The 19613-nt window shown below is 37.8% G+C and overlaps 1 protein-coding gene across 1 annotated transcript; it reads left to right on the forward strand.

The window, feature by feature from the left end:
- The first annotated feature begins 12888 nt into the window (after positions 1 to 12888).
- irak1bp1 (interleukin-1 receptor-associated kinase 1 binding protein 1) lies at positions 12889 to 19613 on the forward strand. Its single transcript, XM_028797717.2, has 4 exons — positions 12889 to 13268; positions 15133 to 15198; positions 18416 to 18546; positions 19172 to 19613. Exons 1-4 carry the CDS (start codon positions 12963 to 12965, stop codon positions 19446 to 19448), a joined length of 780 nt encoding a protein of 259 aa, XP_028653550.1. The 5' UTR covers positions 12889 to 12962; the 3' UTR covers positions 19449 to 19613.

Genomic DNA, 19613 nt, shown 5'->3' on the forward strand with positions numbered 1-19613 from the left:
TTGCCATATCTTCAGATATGTCTTCTTGGACTCCTGCTGTAACACATGGCAGCCAGTAAGGCAACCTTCAGCAAGCTACTCTATAGGGCTTTGGACTGATATACTTTATAGGACAAAACAGAAATTTGGAAAAAAAAAATTAACTGAGTGCCTAGTTTTTTCTTAGAAACACTAAAAAAATGTGTTTCTCTTTAATCCATCCATCCATTTTATTGAATTACTCATTACAGTGTAAGGCGTTTGGGGTTTCAATGGGCACAAGGCAGGACCCATCCCTGAAAAGGATGCAAGCACATCAATCACACACATATCCATACTCAATCATTCAAAAACAATTTACATTCACAAAATTAACCTAAACTGCACATCTTTGGAATGCAGAATTCTAGGGAAGTGCAAACTGCACATGGATGGGGAAGGACTGAACTGCCAGATGTGCCAGCAGCCTTACTAGCACACTCTGCCACCATGCCAGTTCTCTTTAAAGGCTCCTGAAAATATTCTACTTGTTAATCACTGGATTAAGCAGATTTCAGGATGTTATGATGTGATATTAATAATTCAGTTGCAGCTTTCTTGATATTGTCAAAAATGTCTTAGTACATGATTATTGTTATCAATTCATTTATAATAAAATATAATTATGTATATTACTTGAGTTTTATGCTGTATTAACATTTCCTTACAGTTACTTAACAAATAATTATTTCTTTCCTCAAAAACTTCAAAAAGGTTTCAGTTTCATTCAGTTTATGATATATTATAATTTAACAATTGATATTATTGTTGTGGTTGTTGTTATTAATAATAATAATAATAATAACAAATCAGGATTGTGTTCTTCTAGCGCAGAACGAGAAAGTGATTTGATAAAGAAACCAGTCCTAGATATGCATGCCAGTTAAGACAATGGTTGGATGGATGAACACTTTGGTTAAGTTTCTCACACATCTTTTACAACAGGTGGAAGACACATAGTCCCGGCACACTGATTCCCAGAGGTGGTGGTAGTTCTCCTTAAATTCTGAACTTTCCTCTTTTCAGTCACACCCACAGTTTCACCTGCTTAGACAGTTTGTTCATTTTATTGGGGAAGAGAAAAGAGGAAAAGACTGACAAGTTAAGTGTGCTACCCAGGCACCACTTTTGTGAAGCTCTGGTGACCTCTTCTGGAGACAAAAAGAAAATACACCTCTAAGAATTAGAATTGAATATCTTGAGTGAATGTCTGTAAATTTAATTGGGTCATTATTGTCACATGTACAAAGTGCAGTGAAATTCTTACTGCTATGTGCTAATTAACGTGCATCATGTCGCCACTATCTGGCACTGTGATGAATGACCATTTCCTTATTGTGAAACATTTGTCTTCCTTACCGTAAATAGCTGCCATATTCACCTGAAAAATCCCAGCACACACATTAGAGCTGTTATTTGAGTATCTGTGGCTTTTATGAATATAAGTACAACTTTGGGGAGGAGTGGTGGATCTGAGGCTAGGTATTTGCAGTAGTAATCGGAAGGTTGCTGGTTCGAATCCCATAAACGCCAGAAGTGACTCTACTTCGTTAGGCCCTTGAGCAAGACCCTTAACCTATAATTGATCTGTCTTCCTGGGTATGATGTTAATCTGCATCCAGTCCTGCATGTAGGCCCTTGAACCTGCAGGGAAAAACCTGGGGGTTGGTGGCAGAATTGGCACTCCAGCCACCATAAAAAACCTCACAGTGGTTCCATTCCATCTGAACTTGTGTGGTACTGAAGTGTCACCCGTTGCATGGCTACACTCAGGGCCCAATCTGGGTTCCTAAGTTGGTTCATCATATGGTGGGTGTGACATTGTGCTGTATCAGCGTGTGCTCCTAACCTCTCTTTTTAAAGAACAAGCCATTCAGCCCAACACCGTCAACCTCTGTTCACCTATTATCTTATTTGCCTATTTTATGAATCAGAAGGTAACTGCTGCTTTAAGATTTTAACTCACAGATACTGTATACTTTTATAATTTATGATGTTAATACCTCATTCTGGACATTGCTAAAGATTATTAGAAAGCTGTTGTTATTTATCAACACTGGTGGGGTTGTTTCAAGCTTTTTTTGGGCCTCAACAGCATACAGTCTTGTGAAGAAGTAAGTGAAAATTGTTGAATTTTTTAACACTTAAACACGCAAACATTACATATTCATGCAAACAGTATCTACAGAAAAGATTATATACTTGAACAAATAACAGTTAAAATTAGCATGGCGTATTCATTCTCATAATCTGAACTAACAAAAATGCAGATTTGTCATGTGGAAAAAGCAAGAACATCCCTACATTTATCACCACTCGAAATCAGCATCAGGAGTTCCACATTAGGTGCCAATGATCAGATTACTCCTTAGCGAGTTCACAGGTGGGCCCAGGCTCTTTAAACCAAAGGTATCCAGGAAGTGGTGGTCTCTTTGTACTTATGTGGTGTCATCATGCTGCGGATGCCTAAGAATAGATGAGGGATTTAAAAAGTTTAGCAGATTATTTGAAATCAGTCATTGCTGTATGTGAGGTGTGCCAGGAAAAAGCCTTTGCCATCCAAAAAAAAAAACATTAGAGAAAGACTTCAGTTTGCCATCGAGCATACAGCCAATGACCAAGCCTTCTGGAACAATGCACTCTGGACAGATGAATCAAAGATAAGAAACGTTTGGCCACAGTAACAGGAGACATGTTTGGCACAAACTGAAGAGAGCATTTAAGGAGAAGAACATCATACCAACTTTGAGGTTGCTTTGCTGTCTCAGGGCCTGGACAGTTTGTAGTCATTAAGTTAACTAAGAAATCTGCATAATCTGTCAAAAAGTTGAAGTTGGGCCAGGAAATGGACCTTTTAACATGAAAATGATCCAAAGCACACTAGAACATCCACATTGGAATGGGACAAAGAGAAGAAATGGAGGGTTATTGAGGTTTTTGAAACTGAAAGAAAATCCACAAACATCTATTAACTGAAGAAGTTTGCATGGAGGAGTGGGCAACCCTTCTGGTGACTGGATGCTCTCTGGTTACCAAGTGAATGTCAGAGACAAGAAGTTATTTCTGCTAATGTGGGGTGAATACTAGCGTGTGAGGCCAAAGGTGAATTAAATTTTTTCTCATTAGACCCTTACATCTTTTGATATTTTTGTGAATAAATAATTGAAAAGTCAAAATTACCTGTGTTTTCATTAAATTATATCACCTTTATCAGTAGGCATTGTTAGCATGAAGATCTTCTGTTTGCCTCTTCAAATATGTTGAAAAAGTCCACAATTCCCAAGGGGGGGGGGTACTTAATTTTTCACATGTCTATACCTATTTAAAATACCCATCATTCCACCCACCAGCAATAGCACCACAACACACACAAAGAAAAGCATCTTAATGAGAACAGGACTTAATTTACTGTGCAAAAAAACATTGCATGTTTTATATACAAAGTGAGATCAAAAAGTTTTGGACCTGAATGCACAAGGTGTATTCTAAGGTGAGGATTAGTGATGAGCAAAATGACTTGCAGGGACTGAATTCACGGAGAAAAAAAAAATTTGCAAAATTTCATTTTCTTCCACTGAAATATATGACATTCACACAAGAAGAAAGACATTTAGTTCCTGTCTGGAAGTGTTTTCATGCATTAATTCCATATGCATCTGCCTTTCATTTAGCATTTAAATAAAAATCCTAAGTGGAAAAAAAAAATCTACGGAAGTATATACATCCTCAAACAGGATAAGGTACTCACTAGCCAATAGCGTTGTGGGGGTGTTAGTGGGGACTTTCCATGTAGAGATATCACAGTAATGTGCACTATTGTGACTTTTACTGTGTCTTTGTGTGAAAAATATATAGCATGTGACATTTTTAAAAAATATACTGCACTTTTCTGCGATGATGTGGTCAACATGCATAAACAGAACTGATGTTAAAGGCATAGTATGGATGATTTGCTTTATGCAGCTGAAAAAATAATAACAGGTAAACATGGAAATTTGAGGAAGGCGTTCAGGAGTATTACTTGTTTTCCACCAAAAAAAAAAAAATCAGAGAGCTTTGCAAGAATATATCTGTATTGGTTTTCACAAAGTTTGCTGCTTCAGTGTTTTTCGATCTTTTTGCCAGATGTTTGTATGGTATACTGAATAATTACAAGCATTTCGTAAGTGTCAATGGCTTTTATTGACAATTACATTAAGTTTATGCAAAGAGTCAATATTTGCCGTGTTGGTCCTTCTTCTTCAAGACCTCTGCAATTTTCCCTGGCATGCTGTCAATCAACTTCTGGGCCAAATCCTGACTGCTGGCAGCCCATTCTTGCATAATCAATGTTTGGAGTTTGTCAGAATTGGTTGGTTTTTGTTTGTCCGCCCGTCTCTTGAGGATTGACCACAAGTTCTCAATGGGATTAAGATCTGGGGAGTTTCTTGGCCATGGACCCAAAATTTCAATGTTTTGTTCCCCAAGCCACCTGGCTATCACTTTTGCCTTATGGCACGGTGTTCCATCATGCTGGAAAAGTCCTTGTTGGTCATCAGACTGTTCTTAGATGGTTGGGAGAAGTTGCTCTTGGAGGATGTTTTGGTACCATTTTCTTATAGGTACTGCATGAAAAAAATTGGAATTGACCAACATTGTGAATGTGGCCTGTTTTGGTTTCAAAAATCGACTGCAAGGTTGTACACAGCAGTTTATAACAGTGCAGTTGCTTTCAACAACATAGCGGCATTCATGAAAAGGAATAACAGTAAAAATTCACAAAAATGACGATAATAATTTAATACATTAAATAGGGACAAATTAGGGCACTTCAAACTGAATAATAACTATTAATCCTAAAAATAACTGCATTAAAAAACATATAGAACACAGCAGACATGGCCCCTAAAAATCACTACATGGGTGTTCTCCTATATTTCAAACTTCTCTGCCACTCTGCTTAAGTAAGAAACTATTCAAATAAATGTTTAGAGTCTAAATAAAACCTGTGCTATGCCTGGCCAATATATTGCAGTTTGGAGGGAAAGGTCTGTGGTATTACCATACATTTTGAGCCCTCATGTGTTATCGTTACTTATTTTTAGTCAAATACTGCATATCCTTATTTCTACCTGAATCAGGAGCTGTTGGATAGCTTTGGAACATCATTATAAAGCTTGTGGTAGTCTGCAATCCCAGTAATCAAGCATCTGTCAGTCCACTATCTGTTTTGGGAAGGCACGCTGCCAGTATGTCAGCGGACCAACAGTGAGCAGCAAGCCTACAGAGTTTAAGCCGGTGGCCCACTGTTGGCTTGCTGATGGCTGGCCACTCAGTAGTTAGCGGCTCATCAGCAGCTCGTAGCTGCTAGAACGCTAGTGGTAACATTGGTCCTCTGCTGTCTAGTCAACCACTATTATAGCTGGTGGCCCTGCAGTGGTCCACTAACAGTACTTATTAATTGCAGCATCAACAGACAAAATGTTCATTGATCATAGGTTACTTTATTACCAGACAAGCGGTTCTATGCCTAAATTTTATTCTATTTTACCTAACATGCTGTCAATCATGAGACGAAAGAGTTGCAAAAAGGTTTGGGGCAGCCACCTGTATAATTTTTCCTGGCAGCAAAAGTGTTGGATAAAGAGCACATATGTGTACAGATTTGAGTCCATAACAGAACTGACTTGATGAGGCTAAGATGGTGGTTTTAAGGGTGAGTAGAGGAAGTGAGGTCATCAGGGCCAGAAACCGAAGTGACGTCTTCAGGCCTGGTACCGGAAGAGACGTCATTGGACCCAGGCAGAATTTCCCATAATTGGTCTAAAGTGGAAAGAGAGAAATGGTCAGTACACTCCGCTACCCCCTGGTGTGGCATGGAATTACCTTCCTTCAAGCCCTTTAGCTGCCTCCCATGCACACATGTGTGACAGTGCACATGCACTAAAAAATAGATACAGGCATAACTGGGTCGCAGTTTTGAAAATTGCTTTGAATACAAACAAACAACTATGCAGTTTAAGCTGGTATTTGTCCCTATACAGTGTACAGTATTCATATTTTTGTTTCAATTTGATGTGAATAAGTGAATTTGCTTTGAAAGCAGGTAAAGGGCCTAAATTGGGCCAACATATCAGCAAAAATGGACCAATGAAAATGTTAAGTGAAACAAATATTTCTGATAAACCAAAGATTAACTGCAGTGTAAAAATATTGGATTTTAATACACATCAATATTAAACCATTGAATTTCCTGGATCTTACGGGTGCATTTATTAATTCTTTGGGTACAACACTACTAGAACACAGGCATTTTTACAGAGAAGTAAAATTTTTTACTGACACTCTGAAAGGAGCAGTTTTACACTCGCTGTACTTAGCGGAACACCCATGGAGTTTTCACACTGGTGGAGAGGGGGTAGATTTCCTCTGTGGAGTTTTTGAGTTGGCGATGAACATTGGATGAGTAGGTGGGAGGATTTCGATTTTTTTTTTTTTTTTTTTTACAGACAGTCAAATGTTTTAACGGACATGCTTCAGATATGAATATCTTTTATTGACAGTTGGCAACCCTGACTGGACTCCACAAAAAAAGTTTCAGAAAAGCCAAAGATATACAGGTAATGGTCATAAAATTAGAATATCATGACAAAGTTGATTTATTTCAGTAATTCCATTCAAAAAGTGAAACTTGTATATTAGATTCATTCATTACACACAGACTGATGTATTTCAAATGTTTATTTCTTTTAATGTTGATGATTATAACTGACAACTAATGAAAGTCCCAAATTCAGTATCTCGGAAAATTATAATATATCAATTAAGACCAATGCAAAAAAAGGATTTTTAGAAATGTTGGCCAACTGAAAGGTATGAACATGAAAAGTATGAGCATGTACAGCACTCAATATTTAGTTGGGGCTCCTTTGGCCTGGATTACTGCAGCAATGCGGCGTGGCATGGAGTCGATCAGTCTGTGGCACTGCTCAGGTGTTATGAGAGCCCATGTTGCTCTGATAGTGGCCTTCAGCTCTTCTGAATTGTTGGGTCTGGCGTATTGCATCTTCTTCTTCACAATACCCCATAGATTTTCTATGGGGTTAAGGTCAGGTGAGTTTGCTGGCCAATCTAGAACAGGGATACCATGGTCCTTAAACCAGGTACTGGTAGCTTTGGCACTGTGTGCAGGTGCCAGGTCCTGTTGGAAAATGAAATCTGCATCTCCATAAAGTTCGTCAGCAGCAGGAAGCATGAAGTGCTCTAAAACTTCCTGGTAGACGGCTGCACTGACCTTGGACCTCAGAAAACACAATGGACCAACACCAGCAGATGACATGGCACCCAAAACCATCACTGACTGTGGAAACTTTACATTGGACCTCACGCAACGTGGATTCTGTGCCTCTCCTCTCTTCCTCCAGACTCTGAGAGCTTGATTTCCAAAGGAAATGCAAAATTTACTTTCATCAGAGAACATAACTTTGAACCACTCAGCAGCAGTCCAGTCCTTTTTGTCTTTAGCCCAGGCGAGAGACGCTTCTGATGCTGTCTCTTGTTCAAGAGTGGCTTGACACAAGGAATGCGACAGCTGAAACCCATGTCTTGCATACGTCTATGCGTGGTGGTTCTTGAAGCACTGACTCCAGCTACAGTCCACTCTTTTTGAATCTCCCCCACATTTTTGAATGGGTTTTGTTTCACAATCGTCTCCAGGGTGCGGTTATCCCTATTGCTTGTACACTTTTTTCTACCACATCTTGTCCTTCCCTTCGCCTCTCTATTAATGTGCTTGGACACAGAGCTCTGTGAACAGCCAGCCTCTTTAGCAATGACCTTTTGTGTCTTGCCCTCCTTGTGCGAGGTGTCAATGGTCGTCTTTTGGACAACTGTCAAGTCAGCAGTCTTCCCCATGATTGTGTAGCCTACAGAACTAGACTGAGAGACCATTTAAAGGCTTTTGCAGGTGTTTTGAGTTAATTAGCTGATTAGAGTGTGGCACCAGGTGTCTTCAATATTGAACCTTTTCACAATATTCTAATTTTCCGAGATACTGAATTTGGGACTTTCATTAGTTGTTAGGGTTCAATTGCCGGGTCCTCCCTGCATGGAGTTTGCATGTTCTCCCCGTGTCTGCGTGGGTTTCCTCCGGGCGCTCCGGTTTCCTCCCACAGTCCAAAGACATGCAGGTTAGGTGGATTGGCGATTCTAAATTGGCCCTAGTGTGTGCTTGGTGTGTGGGTGTGTTTGTGTGTGTCCTGCGGTGGGTTGGCACCCTGCCCAGGATTGTTTCCTGCCTTGTGCCCTGTGTTGGCTGGGATTGGCTCCAGCGGACCCCCGTGACCCTGTGTTCGGATTCAGCGGGTTGGAAAATGGATGGATGGATTAGTTGTTAGTTATAATCATCAACATTAAAAGAAATCTGTGTATAATGAATGAATCTAATATACAAGTTTCACTTTTTGAATGGAATTACTGAAATAAATCAACTTTGTCATGATATTCTAATTTTATGACCAGCACCTGTACTGTGATGTGCCCGGAAGTTTTCATAGCCTAGAAACACCTCTTAACTGTATGTTCACAACCAACCAAACAGTTCAGAAGTAAAAGATCTCATTCAGCTATAAGCTGTTCTGTTTGTTGGCACAAAATTTGAAACTTTGAGTAACCAATCACAGAGGCAAACACTGCTACATGTTTACAGTACATCAAGAAGGCTTGCTCACTGAAAGTCAGCAGCACATTCTTTAAATTTAAAAACATTCTTTGAATTTTCCCTTGGGATTAATAAATTATCTATCATCTATCTATCTATCTATCTATCTATCTATCTATCTATCTATCTATCTATCTATCTATCTATCTATCTATCTATCTATCTAAAAAAGAACACAGACGAAGAATGGTCAATGGGGTACGTAAGAGTTTCATTTACTTTGTGCAAATAACAATCAGTCCATAAATACATGGGAAGAACTTTCCAAAAACCTGTGCAGACCCTGGTACTATGAGGCAGGATTAATGACTTTGCGCAGACACAAAAGAAGTTCCATGAGTGAAGCAGCAGCGCTGAGGCCTGGACAGCAAAGGCATGTTGCTGAATAGTGAAAGAATGAAATAAGCCTCATTCATAGTCAAAGAATATAAGCGATCTTAAACTGTATCTTTTTCAGTTGTTATCGCCTAGCTATCTACAGAACAGAGACAGCAATTCACATCAGCGTATCAACAACTACTTAACGTTGAGCAATTTTTCTAAATTTTGATGGCTTTTCTAAATGTGCAGTGCCATTTTTGGTGTTGGTTTTCAGATTCATGAGATGGTTTATTACTACTTGCTTCATTCAAAGGTTTGACACAAATTCAGACAGCACAAGGAAGAGAAATAATTTGAGACATAAAATTTCACAAAACCCAAAACTATCAACTGGTCATCTGTGATCTAATGTTTTGTGCTAATCAGAAAATCCTATTTTAGACCAAATTGGAAGTACAATGCTGCACTTTCATGAAGTGATGAAGATGATGACATCCTACCAGCAGCCTTCAAGATTTAATAAAAGTAAGATGTCTTGTCAGTTGTAACTGTTAAGTACTAAACAGTTAATGTGGGATATGTTTAATTTCTATTTGTTTTTACCTGGATAGTGCGTAACAAAGGCAACATCACAAAATCTACAAACTTGTCATTTTAACAATTTCTCAGCCAGAGGAAGAAAAAATAGCAATACCATTGTGGTTGATACAACTATTCACAGGACAAAAATGAAAAGATAAAATAATGGAGTCAACACTATGAAAAAACACTAATGTATGCATTTTGGTAAACTTGTTCTCGGCATTTCCTACTCCATTTGGCCATCTATTAGGCCTGGCACCCCTCATTTTGAAGGTGTTTTCTCTTAGCTCAGTATACTCTGTGTGCTCTGTATACAATGTATTCATTCATTCATTCTAAAGAAAAGGAAAATGCATGCCGATGTTAGATCAAGATATTTAAATTACACTTCTTTACAGATCCCAGCCAAATGTACAGTCCCACTGACAGGACAGCCTCTTCACAACATGCAGGTATGTACAGTACATGTTTTCAGGAACCATTACCATGATTTGGAAATCAATCACTTCTATGGGGCCTACTGCTCTACTATGGCCTTTTTCCAACAACCTACATATCAGTATTTAATGGAGAGAAGTAGACATTTGCCCTCCCAGTATTGCATTTCAGTAGTAAACATTTTGTTTTCAGGTTTAAGTTGCACTTTATGGACAACATCACCAAAAACATCCATTCACCTGGAAGGTACAATTCTACACTGACACATGCATGCACCCATGGATATTATAACACTTTCATGTGCTGTGCAAAAATATTTTTGAAATTTTATTAATATAACAAAGACCACATCAAAAAAACACTGCTAACCTGACATTTTCATAATTTCTCATTCAGGGCCAAAACAACTAGGGCTATCACAAACACCAGGTAAGTGGCTTGTGACTGATGCAGCCATTCTCAGGACAAAGATAAAATAATGGCTTCATCACTATGGAAATACACTGATGTATGCATTTGGTCACTTTACTTTCACTTTACTATAATTGTCAATAAAATTTTGTCATATTAATTGCTAAGTTATGCAATGTGTATTTCATCAGCTGCAGTATGTCTGGACCATGAGGGATCCCAGCAGAACCTGTGTGATTTGAATGTGTTTGACAGTAATTATACATAACACATAGAAGATTGAGTAGCAATCTATTTTTACTTTTATCATTTTTGATATATCCCTTCTTACATTACAGATTACTTCAGAACAACCATGGTACTGATGTGGGAGATGCAGAAGTAGCTACCAACATCACACAGAAACTGTGCAACACAAAAATGTGAATGTATGTGTACACATATACATTTTACTTTATTATATTAGGCTATTTTTACACATTTCTTATGGTGTTAAAATGTCTGTTATAGGTAGGCCTTATTTCAATATTGTTTATTTAGATCACTATGCTACTTTTTTATTTTAGGGTACATATTTTTTGCCCTTACTTGCCTTTATTTTTTGTATAGTACGCCTATTTATGTTGCAGGAAGACTGCATTTGTGTATTGTATAATCTTTGCTGTTCAACTCTAATAAAAATATCAAAAAGTTTAATGTGTGTTGTAGTCAAATTAAATTCCTGCCAACATGAGTGATAGTCAATTAATGGACTGTAAACAGCAATATTTATAAATAATACTAGGGGGTTCTCCCCTGCTGGCGTCACTTACCAACCCCCCCACCCGGCCTGCACTACATGCCAGCCACTTCGCGTCTCTGCCACTCGCGTTGTGAAGAGGATGGCTAAACGCACTATGATGAGATGTGGTTGCTCTTCTGAAAATCTCTCTTAAACAGGAATTCAATGGGAACCCAAGTTTTTTTTTTTTACCTCCTCTTTGCTCAATCAGCTGCTGACTTGCAGCCGTGACACGTGATCTGCATCTCACACAACACTTCGATCATTCAAAAGCCTGTACAGCAGCTGTCCTACTCTTTGTGTTTTATTTCCGGCCCCGGGCGTGGTTAAATCTTTTGGCACAATCTCTCGTCTTACGGGATGTGAGTTCTTTATATTTTTTAGTTTATATTTTAAAAATGGAATAAGAATCTGAAAATCTAACAACATCACATTAAAGTTCGATAAATTCTGAAAAGAATGATACCAAACATACATATGTAAGTTTTAAAATAAGCCTGATTTAAAGCGTGACAAAAAAAGTGACAAAATCGTTGCTCTTTTAGGCTTGGGATTTTATACATTGAGAATAGATAAATAAATAATATCGTTTATAAAAAATAAATATTCATATAGTGTCTGAAGGGCAGATTTCTGTTGGCAAATGCTCTCCTGCCACCTGAGGACTGACTGTCAGCTGCCCACTGCTCCCATTAGCAGGCCGCCCAAAAGCTAATGTGCAAAATTCCAGCAGAAAACTGGCAGCCAGCTGCGTATAGTAGGTCGTTTTAATATTTAATCCGTTTTTCTTGATATCAGCAGTTACAATGCAGATATCGGTTAGTTTTAAATTTGATATCACGTTTTTAAAATTGGATATTGTGCTTTTGAAAGTTAATTTCAAAACAGATAGCTTAAATGCTAATATATTATGGTAGGCCATTTTAACATTTAATCCATTTTCCTTTTTAGGGCATTTGATATCAGGTTATAAAAATTGATGTCACACTTTTGAAATTTGTTATCAAGGTTTTGAAATTTGATATCAAGCTTTTAAAGTTTGATATCACGCTTTTGAAATTTGATATCGAGGTTTTAAAATTTGATATTAACATCCTCAAATCATGCTTTTGAAATTTTAAATCAAGTTTGATGATGTTGATAACAAATTTCAAAAGCGCAATATCAAATTTTAAAACCTCAATATCAAATTTCCAAAGCACTATTTCAAAAGAAAAATATCAATATTTAAAAACTAGATAACAAATTTCAAAAGATCGATATCAAATTTTAAAAGTGTTCTTATCAAATATTATAAACTTGATATCAAAATGACAAAATATGATGCAAGTTATTCTTTCATTTAAGGTACTTCATATTGTGCTCATATAACTTACTTTGCGTCATGAAGATGAGGTTTACTCAAAATTTCTACATATATAATATTCGGAAGAACGGTAAATATCGATTACTGTAAAATATTCTGCATCATAAAAATAGAAACTCGTCAAATCTCGAATACACTACACCACACGACTGCATCGTATATTTAACTACTTCACAGTCACGTGGTCCCCAAATGACGCGGGGGAGCCTGGGACTTGTTGTTTTATCCCTCCACTTTAGCTTGCGTACGAAGGTAAAAAGACTACACTTCCCTTGACGTTTGCATGTATTGGGTCTGTGCAAGTTACTATAGAGATGGACGGTTTGCTTTCCACTTTCTAAATTCAAATGGCCTCCAGACAATCTAGGGTGTTTGCGGCTGTAATTCCATCTGAGGACATTTATCGTGATGAGAACGAAGACAGTAACAGGAGCGGCGGCTTTATGCATGGCGTTAAGGCCAGCAGCGGGCAGCGTCCATCCGCGGAGCGGGAGATTCAGGTGACCGGCACGGCACGGCTGTCGACGCTCCCGGACCGGGCGAGACTTTGTCTGCGGGTTAGCAGTCGCAAAGATTCGGCAGCTGAGGCGAAGAACAGCGTAAGCAGGAGGCTGGACTACATTCTTATGACTCTGAGACAGCACGGACTTCAGGTAACGGTGGATTGGGCAGACAGCCGACTCACGCTTTCCTTTTAAATCCTCATTTTACATCATTTGATGACTCATGCAGCGCTCAATGAAAGGAAAGAAAACAACAGAGAAAAGAAGAAAACATTTGAGAGTAACATTTGATAACCGTGATGAGAAAGACTGCGTCCTGCACAGAATAGTTAGTTGGTTTTAAATATATACAGTAAACGTAGGCACTGTGATATAATATGCAAGTGTCGAAACTTAATATATGTACGTCCCTTAAGTCGTCACTTGACAATAACGTTGAATTTACATGTTTTAATAATTCGTCCAGTCGTACACCTTTTACAACATGCTGTACGTGAATAGCCAGCATTATTTTTGTACAAGAATTGTTTAGGGCTTGATTTATGGAAATGAGTTAAAGGTCGCAATTGGGCTCGTGCGATTAATACGTTCAGGCCTGTGATGCAAAGCATTAGAACAAGAATAAGGGAAGGTGTATGTATGGCCGGATATAGTTTAGGATCTGTGGCATCATCCTTTCATTTAAAATCTGCCTTTTCATATCTTGAAGATGAATTATTGTCTGTTATACCTGCATTTTTATCACTCTTTAATATTGTTTTTATCAATATGCTGCTGCTGGAGTATGTGAATTTCCTGTCTCTCTCTTCCCTTAAACGTTGTTTTATAAGGCAAAATTTACTGTAAACATGCTGATAATCAACCAATATGATCATTAAATCCCTAACTAGCTTTCTCCTGTGCATCACCTACCCTTAGAGAGAAACGTTCTGCATGATTCTGTTACAATTAGTTTGCTGTTTCATATTTTGCTCAAGAGAGGTCACATCAACTTGTATATTTTGTATTGAGTATTTTGCTCTTTTATACGTCAGATAGCTGCTCCTGATGACAAGTAGGTTCTCGGTAGTCAGTCCTGCCGCAGAGTCGTGTGCCTGCAGCTTGACTGTGCCGCCTGTACAAACAGCTGAGTGGCAATCTGAGCAAATCACTTACATCATACACACCACTGCGACTAAATATTTAATAAACAAAATGTCTCTTTATTGAAGTAAATGTGGAATTAAAAACACTCAAACTTTGCTTTCATCCATCTATTTTTTAAAGCCTTTTTATCAAGAGCAGGGGCGCAAGGAAGCTGGAGCCGCACCAAGCACAAGGCAGGAACAGTCGCTGGGTGAACACGCACAAACATCACTGCCAAAATGGCATTGCCCAGCCTCATGACCTGCATGTCTTTCAGAACAGTTAACCCAATGTTACAACATGTGTGTACTTGTGTCAAAAATAAATGTTTATTTTGTACAATATGCAGACAAACAAAATAGCAAAAATGTTTTGTCATTTAAATTACATTAACAATATTTATGCACTCTTTCCTAATTTCAGTTTTAAATGTGTTATTGTGACATTTATTTAGAATGTATTGTAACTTGATATTACAATTTATGATATTTGACTTAGAATATGATGTGAATATTTAGCAGTTTTTTTAAGGCTCCTCTCAAACCTCTATACGTTTCATTTCAGCTCATCCTAAATACACTGATGCCCATTACAATGTAAATTTCTAAGGATAACAAGTGATACATTGATTGGCTTGAATAGTTAAATTCTAATCAATAGTATCACAGAGTTAAAGGCTTAGAAAATGTTTGTTTTCAACTGACACAATCATTTACAATTTGTAGGTTAAATTATGTGCTGTCTTTCACAACAAATCTGTCTCTGCTTGTCAGAGATGCAGTAAGAGCCATGGCCTCCAGTGTTTCTATTCTGTAGTTAACATCAGGCAGTAAAATCCACTTGCCTCGCAACAAAATTAAGATCAAACTGTGCCCTTTGTTTATTTTAGGAGGAAAATGTTAAGGTAATAAAAGATATCCGAAGATTTGAAACGGCATACTGCATGGATGCAGAGGTAAGTCTAGCAGATATAACATGTGGGGGCTTTTTGACACAGTTGGTCTGTTAAAGTGATTTATTAATAAATGTACAGAGAAACCACATATATCCATGGTCTGTTGAGAGAATTTGAGAAATATGTCAAAATCTGTGTTTCACAAAACAATTCATACAATAGTTTAGCAACAAATGTAAGTAACAGAATAGCCATTTCATTTTATGCCTTCTAGATTAGGGGTGTCAAACTCGAGGCCTGCAGGCTGTATCCGGCCCTCAGACCTTTTAAATGCGGCCTGCGATATAACACTCAAAACATGTTACATACGGCCTACGATGACAGCTAGTTTTCTCAGTCTGCCCTTAATGTTCATTTCATATATAGATTCTGTCTGTAATTGATGTGTACATTGGTCATTGTGTTTAGCACAGCACAACACAGTACACTGCAGCCCCTAACCAGTAGTGAGACTAAAAACAGGTTACTTGTAAGACCCGTCGAGAAAAAGTGACTCTCTACACTGCCATAAAGAACTTTAGCGGTTTAACAAGATGCCAAAGGTGTGTCAGTCCCATGAAAAAATTGCTATATCTCAACTTCATACACGCTGTTACATTCACTTTTTAAAGCTGCAAAGAAGTCAACATTGAGGACCAGTCCTCCTGCAGCTTCCCTCCTAGATGATTCTTTTGCGTTTTCCTCTGACTTGATTGTTGTACCTCAATAGAAAATGCATTGGCATTCCCACTCAGGTTAAAGGTGATTGCAGTCTGTTTCTGACCAATTCTGAATGTGGTCTGTGGGCTCCATCACTACCGCATTTACACACCTTTTTTTTTTTTTTATAAAGATAACATGGTTAGATACTATTGATTGAATGCACAGAATAATGGCAATGCAAACAATGCTTTAATAATAAATTCTCACCTTTTCCTGGACTGTAGCTCTCTCTTGACTTTATGTCAAGAACAGGGAACTCTTTACGTGTGGTCTTATAAATCTCAGGGTGAGGCTTTACAGAGGTGCAGTTTATCTGAACAGCCTTCTTTCTTTATTTTCTCCAGGCGCAAGTTTGTAGTTTCATTTTTGTTTTAGCAGTGCATCCTATTTAGCAAAAGTGTCCTTTATTTTTTTCTCTTCTATCCTTATTTCATTATTGGTTTAATGCAGGTTTTGGATACATACATAAGATTTGTTCTTTTTTTAATTTACAAGCACAGTAAAAAATGCTAGTGCTGGCCCTGGAGTCATTCTTTTTAGTCAATGCTTATTTTGGCCCAATGGCCACTGATATCACTCCTAACCTGCTGCAATGTCCAACACAAGAAAAGTGGATAAAGAGAGATGACAGTTTCAAGGCAGACTTGAGACCGAGTATACAATTCTGATTAACAGAATGGTACCTGTGAACCTTGTTTGTAAAGAAAATGTGACGGGTGTTATTTGTTGATATATGCCAACCCGCATCAGGTATATAAAGTGTTACTCTGGCACTTAATAAAACTGAGCTTGGCACCTCTGTTTTGGATGAAGATTTTTTTAGGACTAGTGTAAAAAAAATTAAAATCTGTATATATGTAATTTTAGTATCCGCCTCAAACCCAGCTACAACCAGCAGGAAGTTTTTACAGATCACATAGACAAAAATGCAAGGTGGAAGACACTAAGGATTCCATGCCAATTATCACAACTAAAGCTTATAGTTACTTCATTCATTTATCACGGTTGCAAATTTTAATTTACAAAAAGTCATATTACTTCCTCAAATTTGGATGATAAATTTGACTGGACTGCCACTACTGATTCTCTGTGCAAGAGAGGACAGAGCCGGCTATACTTCCTTAGAAGACTGGCGTCCTTCAACATCTGCAATAAGATGCTGCAGATGTTCTATCAGACGGTTGTGGCAAATGCCCTCTTCTACGCAGTGGTGTGCTGGGGAGGCAGCATAATGAAGGACATCTCACACCTGGACAAACTGGTGAGGAAGGCAGGCTCTATTGTAGGCATGGAGCTGGACAGTTTGACATCTGTGGCAGAGCGACGGGCGCTCAGCAGGCTCCTGTCAATTATGGAGAATCCACTGCATCCACTAAACAGTGTCATCTCCAGACAGAGGAGCAGCTTCAGCGACAGACTGCTGTCAATGTCCTGCTCCACTGACAGACTGAGGAGATTGTTCCTCCCCCACACTATGCGACGCTTCAATTCCACCCGGGGGGGTAAACGTTATTATTCAAAGTTATTGTCTGTTTTTACCTGCATTTTTATTATTCTTTAGTATTGTTTTTTTGTATCAGTATGCTGCTGCTGGAGTATGTGAATTTCCCCTTGGGATTAATAAAGTATCTATCTATCAAAGCAAGTAAAAGTTAACATCAGAATTTTGATTCAGGCCATAGAGGGTGTAAATAAGATATTTTGACGTTCATTTATAACGATGGCGCAAGACTGTCTTTTATGTACTAAGTATTTTCTTTGAAATGGCCTAGAAAAAGTAGTATTGATACAATATACAGGCTAACAAGCTTAATAGGTTTTCAATCATTATGACTTCAATATTTTAAAAAAGCTGTTGATTGCATTTTATGCCACTTGGCTCAGTGGCACTGCAGAATTATCACCATCTACAAGTCAGGCTGGATCTGCATCTCTGTGACAGTATTAAAAATATTACTGACCACCTTCGTAAACTTACTTGGTTTTTAATGTTTGGACAGCCTACAGGATTTGTACATGGATAATGTCTTTGCATCCTATGAATAATTACACTCCAAATTTAACTTCCCATCAACGCAATTCTTCCACTATCTCCAAATTAGAAATTTTGCTAAACAAAATCTGCCCAATTTTACTCGCCTCCCATATATTTCTATTCCAAAAGAAATACTGATCAGTCTTGAGGACAGCATTTCTATAATATATAAAACATTTTAAAGTCCCTTCCTTTCAAAAATATTACTGAAACAGGTACATTTTTTAATGTAAACTAAACCAATTAGGCAACTCTATAATATAGCATGATAAGGTCATTACTGTACACATATATACAGCATAATGTATACTTTGAAAATGGAAATAAATAGGAACAACAGAGTTGTACTCAAATCACCAAGTGAGCTCAGAATTAAGTGTACAGTACTACTTAAGGAGTAAAGACAATGGAAATGCACTGGCAAGTATTTCTTATGCTGTTGAATATTTGCTCATACTAACTACAACCTGTCATTTTTAGGTCTGTGCTATATTTGCAGATTTAGAAAAGATGCAGAATGTTGCAAATTTGTTTGTGGAGAAGCTCGACAGCTCAGTTGTAGTTGGCACTCCTGAATTCTACCATACAACTGAGAATCTTGAAAAAGTGAGGTAAGAATGCATTCATTGAACAGGAGTCATTTAAAGAAAAGTCACTCTACATTGACTTGCAAACAACTTATTCATTTTATAAATAATTCTGATCCAGTACCCCAAGGTTTTAAGTTCAAATATTGAATAGAATGAAAAAATGGAGGGCACCTACAATTAGTAATGATGCATGAAAGGTCTGCATGATATTCATACATTTAGTGTTCTTCTGTGCTAGACATTAGTAGTATTCTTACCTCTAAGGTGATAAATATTTTAAAGTAATCAGTAAGGCATCACATACATCTAAGCTGAAGGGTGCTTAAAGAAGTCAAGTAGAGTGAGAGACAGTGAAGTAATAATCCTTCCACTGTAGGGTAAGGAAACCTGGATAGGAGCATTTGATGGTAGGTTAAAAAAAAAGACTGAAAACAGAATGTGACTGTACCATTGTAAAGTCAAAGCAGAACAAGGTTATATATAGGAAATAGCAGCCATGCTTTGCAGTGAAAAACTAGACTAAAACAAACAATGTTAACTGATGCCGTAATCACTGCAGTTCTCCACTGATATGCCCAGACTTGGCAATATGTTTTATAACTACCTCTCTAATATTGACCTTTTTTTCCCATTTTCTTTCAAAAAGACGCCAGGCATTCCTTGCTGCTGTGGGGAGTGCAAAGCATAAAGCAAAGGAGGTCTGCCGTCTTGTGAATCAGTCACTGGGAAGACCTGTAATCATAAAAGAAGAAGAAACAAAAGAGTGGGAAGGTCCATCTGAAGAGGGTACCGAGGAGATGAGGCCATCGATTCAGCCAACTGGGCAACAGCGACTGCAAAATGCTAGTGTAATTGTCACCTCAAGAGTGTTTGTATCCTTTGAGATAAAGCCAAAAGAAAAGGGCAAAAAACACACCTTGTAAGTTTTGTTTTAAGACGGATTTAATATTTTCAAAATGTGCAAAAGAACTCTAAAGAAGGCCACATAGTAAATATACAAATATATTTTTTTTCTTTACAAAAATACTGAGATGCAACAATCAATAAATATTTTTCACTTTTATTTTAATAAAGAGACATTAACAAAA

The sequence above is a fragment of the Erpetoichthys calabaricus genome, chromosome 3 (genome assembly GCF_900747795.2).
Source record: "Erpetoichthys calabaricus chromosome 3, fErpCal1.3, whole genome shotgun sequence".
Taxonomy (NCBI): Eukaryota; Metazoa; Chordata; class Cladistia; order Polypteriformes; family Polypteridae; genus Erpetoichthys; species Erpetoichthys calabaricus.

Excerpts from the sequence above, each read along its gene's own strand:
- irak1bp1 (XM_028797717.2), top strand. The coding sequence starts at position 12,963 with ATGGCCTCCAGACAATCTAGGGTGTTTGCGGCTGTAATTCCATCTGAG. Across the intron at positions 15,199-18,415 it reads CATACTGCATGGATGCAGAG|GTCTGTGCTATATTTGCAGA; the intron begins GTAAGTCTAGCA and ends TGTCATTTTTAG. Across the intron at positions 18,547-19,171 it reads GAGAATCTTGAAAAAGTGAG|ACGCCAGGCATTCCTTGCTG; the intron begins GTAAGAATGCAT and ends TCTTTCAAAAAG.